Genomic DNA, 5,775 nt, shown 5'->3' with positions numbered 1-5,775 from the left:
CCCATTGTCGAGGAGACAGGTGGCTGTCTTACAAAGTGTTATTTCATGTAAAAAGGGAGGAAAAAGTAAGTGGTCTTCTGTACAGGGGGTTGTCTTAAACAGGTGGCTGTTAGTGCAGGTTCAACTGTATTTTTCCAAATCTACTGTTCGCTAAATTTAGTTGTTTTTTCCATTCGTTGCTATTGACTTACCCCACTCCCTCCCCTCCCCCCCACTTTTTGTATTGATCTGTATATTGATCATTGTACCTGTTTCCACTGGTTGTCTTTGTGTGATGAGAGAAATACAAAGAAAAAAAAATGGCCTGGCTGGGTCTCAGATAACACATCACTATCCGTTTGAATCTGTTATTGATTTTCTCCACCTTGCCTTGCCCCATTGTTTGCGAAGCTGCTCTCAATATTGACATGTTATGTTGATTTTGCTCATGCATTCACATTATGGGTCAATTGATGGCTTCAGGTAGTCTTTCTCTCATATGATTTTATGATTTTAATTAATCTTCAGTTTGATTGTGGTCGTTCTGGCCTGTTCTGCTCCGCTTTCATCAGCTTGAATGGGTGGTTGGCAGGTGCTCTGGTGTGGTTTGCTCCTTTCCTATGAAACATCTGCCATCGTTATCTTTCCCCCTTCTTTTCCTGTGTTTGTTACTCTCTCGTAATACCTTTAATCTTCACCTCTTATATAATCTCATTGTGTTGCAGGTGGTGTGAAAACCATGATTTTAATGAATCTTCAGTTTGATGGTGGTCGTTCTGGCCTGTTCTACTCCTTCTGCTTGTTAATGCTGAGATGTTGTATCCTGCTCCGCATTCATCTGCATGAGTGGGTGGTTGGAGGGTGCTCTGGTGTGGTTTGCTCCTTCATTCCTTTGAAACATCTATCATCCTTATCCCTCCCCCTTCTTTTTCTTGTGATTGTTACTCTCTTATAACCCCTCTAATCCTGGTCAACCCGCCGGGGCAGTGCCACTGATTGAAGTGTCTTTAGGCTATTCCCAAAGGGGGGACATTTCTCATTCTAATGCACAGTAGAATTGTAAATGGGCTGATCCAACAATGTCATGCTCATAACTGTTCTTGAACTACAACAGGGAACTGCTGCTTTTTCTTTCCTAATCCTTACTATCGTCATTTTCTTCTACTTCTTTTGTATGTTTGTCACACTCTTGTGACCCGCTATTTCCGGGGTGCCTTGATAGTCGAAGCAGACTTTGTGCTGTGGAAGCTAGAGAGGTGAGCAGAGGAAGTCTGATTCCCTATAAGGACTCTCTGTTGACATCCACCCCTTGGCACTCATATGAACTTATGCAGTTGCGAGTGCCGTAAAACCTCTATTAAAACAAAAATAATCCTGGTCACTTATATGATCTTATTGTATTGCAAGTGCTGTAAAACGCTTACTGAAGCAAAAACATCAGCATGCCTGAGCCAGCATCTGTGTGTAATGGTCAGGCTCTTGTTGTTGCATCCAGAAGGCAAGAGTTCAATTCCTGAAAGTAGAAATTTCTTAATGGGCTGCCCCAGCTGTAAGTTGAGACACTGAATCTTATTGAGCTAGGGGACAGACGGCTCATCTCCTAAATGATCGAAATTGTGTCATTGGGGTGTAAAACATGTAAAATCATCAACAAATAGGCCAATGATTTTGTCTCTATGTGTCATTTCTGTTTGTTTTTTTGTTTCCTAATCCCCAGCGTCAAGTATGTGGGTGTGTTCACCATGTTTTTGGTTGTGGTTCGAATCTGGAGAGATTTTTGGCGAATGTTGGATGATAGCTCCAGGTCTGATGTAAGTGCTCTGATTAGGGGGTTATTATTTGGGGGGGGGGGATAACTTGTAACAGGACTTGGTTCTACTATTGCATATGTAAGGGTTCTACTATTGCATATGTAAGGTATCATGGTGAAATCAGGTGCTCGTCAAAATAATGAAATCAAAGAAATAGGCACTTTTCCACCAGTTTTGCAATTTTATTACATTTTTGTTTTGTTTAGCCCATCACCTTTTACTTTTATGTCCGTATAACAACACATTTCCTTGTGAATTTTACTGAAAAATATTGATTAAAGACTCAAAAATTTGTATGAATTTTCAGTTTTCAAGGACTCTCAAGCTATTGAGGTTACCAGACTTTAGTGGCTATTTTCTCGCTAATTTTACCTCTGAAACTGAGTGACCCCCACCTTCTTCAATCGCAAATATCTCGACTTCTATTCGAGATAGATGGGTATTTTTTTTTCATCAAAAACAAGGCAAATGAACAGGCTTTAAGATGATACCGGTTACTCCACATGGCCAAAAATTGGCAAGCGCCTGATTCCACCACGTCCTGACACATATTCCACTCTTTGAATATATAAGATGAACCTGTTTAGTTATTTTCTACTGCTGCTACTTTCCTGTCCTTTGTCTGTGCCTTGATTAAAATCGGGCTCTTGATACCACAGATAACACAGAATTTGTACACTCACTGAAGACACTATAACAATTGTAAGCCTCTACAAACACCACACAATTGTGCCACAGTGGATAACATCTCACTGTAATTTGTTTTGGCATGAAATTGCCTGGAGGACCTGCGGCTAACAGCAGCTTTTGTACTAGTGACTGGGATGTCCGTTTCAAGATGGACGAGAAAAAGAAGAAGAAGAAGACCCACTGAAGAAAAAGATGGAGTGCAAATGAAGTTCAGTTTGTTATTGTTTTTCACTCTCCTGCCAAAAATTTATTTTACGATATATCCGTGGACCTTGGTATGGACTGACAAATTTTTGTGGGCTAATCCATCTCATTGAGAGACACATTGTCCCTCTCCTTCCCTGGCCCTGCAGTTCATTCTTACATGACTCTCAGAGGCAGGTTTAACAAAGGCAGAGCCTTTCAGTCACAGGACTTTGTATGTTAAGGAAGTTTTTTTTTTAAATTTCAGTGTACACAGATGTGCAGTATGGTGTGTGTGTGTGTGTGCGCGCGCGCGTGTACATGTGTATGCGTGCGTGTGTATGTGTGTGCAGGCATGTATGTGCGTGCGCGAAAGAGATTTAACTTGTAGACATTCATCTACCCTGTATTATTGCTATTATAAATATGTACTCATCTTTCAGTGTCATTGTCAGCAACTGAAACTAACTTTTCCATAAAGCCTGTTTAGTTTTTCGTGTTGAAAGTTATTGTACTTCGTTCTGTCTAGATGACCTTGGTCAAGCATCTGTTTGCCCGTCTGCTGACCCTAGTGACAGTACCCGTGGCAGTGTATCTCAGCATCTTCTACGTCCACCTCAGTGTCCTGCACAAGGCCGGCCCTCACGACAATATCATGACCAGTGCTTTCCAGGCCAGTCTCGAGGTCAGTTGGACTGGTGTGAGGCCACACTTTTTTGTGTGGGTTTATATGAAGTTGATAGTTTGTTTCGAAGGCTCACAGAACTTACGCCTTTAGCTGTGAGCTGTGTAGTAATATATATTTAGTGCAGCTTGTTCCTGTCTAGTCTTTCTTGCTTTTCCCCATGCGCTGAATGATTGTTTTATATCAATGTTCTCTTTTTTCTCAAACGTCTCTTTCTCCCTCACTCCCTCCCTCTTTTTTTTCTCTCACTCTCTATCTCACACACACTCAAACATGCACACACACCAACACACACACACACTCTCACTCACTCACTCACTTACTCACTCACTCACTCTCTCATTCTCCCTTTCACTACCCAGGGTGGCTTAGCAGCCCTCACCCGTGGCCAGCCCCTGTACGTCTCCTACGGCTCTCAGATCACCCTACGACACACAGAGAACCTTGCCAATGGTCAGCCTTGCTGGCTGCACTCGCACGCTCACATGTACCCGGTCAAGTACCCGGACAAACGGGGCAGCTCTCACCAGCAGCAGGTCACCTGCTACGTCTTCAAGGACATCAACAACTGGTGGATCATCAAGAAACCGGAGAGGTTGGTCGCTTAATTTGCCCATATATGCGAGTACTTTAACTATGTTTGTTTGTTTTTCTTGATTTGATCCCCCGGGTCCCCTTCTCCCTTTGCATCATGCCAACATGTTCAAAAGAAACGTAGTAATTTGTTTCATGTAACACAGCGCCAGTATCTTGGCGAGAGAAATAATAATTAGTTGTGTTTAACATTGCACCAACATAATGAAATGAAACTTAGTTGTTTGTTGTGTGTAACACCATTCTTAAAAATGAAATTTGTGTCACAAAGCAGTGGAATCAGGCGCTCATCAATTTTTGGGCATATAGAGATATTGGTTTCGTCTTGTTTAGTAATTAGTTACATGTAGTACCATGCAGTGTGCTGAAAAAGAAGCTTAGTAAACAGTTGTATGTAACACCAGGCTTCATGCTAAAAAAGAAACTTCTTGATAAGTTGATTGTAACACCATGCTCTTTAAACAAAATTGGTAATTTAGTTGCATATAATACCATATAACATGCTTAAAATGAATCAAGCAGTTAGTAGTGTATAACGCAGTACAACATATAGAACAGAAACTTAGATAATTAGATATGTATTTCTATGCTTTGTTTTAGTCAATGAACACAAGGATTTTTGCTTTGTGTTTCCAAATCGTTCAATAAATATCAGCAAGATGAATGAACAGGATGACAGAATAGCTTGCTTCATGCTCTTCCCCATTTTGCCCTCTCCCCACCTGTCCTTCAGTCATGACCTGATGGTAGACGACCCTCCAGTGCCGGTCAAGCATGGCGATATTGTTCAACTCATCCATGGGGTCACCAGCCGAGCTCTCAACAGGTAAGAGAGTCAGTTGTTGAAAACAGAATATGCAAGGCCTGGAGAGATTAATACAAAACTTCCTGTGAGATGCACAACAGCTGCTGCTGCAATTTCATGAGTTACGGAAAAGGTGGAGACTCACATGAGTTTCTGGCCTTTTAAAATTTAATCATACAAATCTCAGATGTTGATGCTTGTTAGACTCTCGAAAAATGTTTCTTAACTTACTCTTTTGAAAGTGTTGCGCAACTGAAATCACACTTGAGTTTTCTTTTTTACTGGTTCGACTGTGCCTGATGTTAAAGAAACTTTCCTGACTTCCCACAGCCATGACGTAGCTGCTCCTATGACTCCGAGTAATCAAGAGGTTTCCTGTTATGTGAACTACAATGTGTCAATGCCGGCGCAGAATTTGTGGAGAGTGGTACGTCTCTTGAAGTACTTTTGTCCATGTGCTGGTTTACTTTGGTCTTAGGAAGAGTTTTACGGCGTCCCAACACAATAAAGTCATATAAGCCCGTAAGATTAGAGGTGTTACTAGAGAGTAACAAACACAAAAAAGAAGGAAGGGAGATCGGGATGATAGATATATGCTGGGTTAAAAGGTCTTGGACTGGCTGTTTGCTCAGTTTTGGTATCCTGTTGGGGCTGTGGTGCAAAAGACCCTGGTTCAATTCCTTGCTGGGCCTTTTTTTTAAAACGGGGGTTGTTTTTGAAGGTTTTACAGCTCTCCCAGTTTTTGGCTCAGTACTGTTGGATATGGACATTAAATTTGGGGTAGTACAACCTTAAGATATTGAAGTGAGCTGTCAGGATGTCTCTTCAGTGTCTGATAAATATAGGTACCACAAACTGAAATTTCAAAGTCCTCTGGTTTCATAGTTAACTGCACTACCTGATAGAATTTATCATTCTGGACATTTTGATACCAAATCTATACATATTACTTCATTTTTAACAAAGTTATGAACATCTGAAGTGGCAGAAAAATGTTACAGTTTTTTAATTGCGAAATGTCTACACTT

At 41.1% G+C, this 5,775-nt stretch overlaps 1 protein-coding gene across 1 annotated transcript in view; it reads left to right on the top strand.

The window, feature by feature from the left end:
- Positions 1-5,775, top strand: part of LOC101850539 (protein O-mannosyl-transferase 1) — a gene marked incomplete at its 5' end in the record, with an annotated part of 29,416 nt that overhangs the window by 12,157 nt on the left and 11,484 nt on the right. The window contains 5 exon segments of the mRNA XM_005092533.3: positions 1,697-1,790; positions 3,193-3,348; positions 3,711-3,943; positions 4,676-4,768; positions 5,078-5,174. Of these exon segments, the coding sequence (XP_005092590.1) occupies positions 1,697-1,790; positions 3,193-3,348; positions 3,711-3,943; positions 4,676-4,768; positions 5,078-5,174 (673 nt within the window).

The sequence above is a fragment of the Aplysia californica genome, unplaced genomic scaffold (assembly GCF_000002075.1).
Source record: "Aplysia californica isolate F4 #8 unplaced genomic scaffold, AplCal3.0 scaffold00048, whole genome shotgun sequence".
Lineage (NCBI taxonomy): Eukaryota > Metazoa > Mollusca > Gastropoda > Aplysiida > Aplysiidae > Aplysia > Aplysia californica.
Note: the sequence above shows the minus strand (reverse complement) of the source record. Positions and strands in the feature narration are given on the sequence as shown.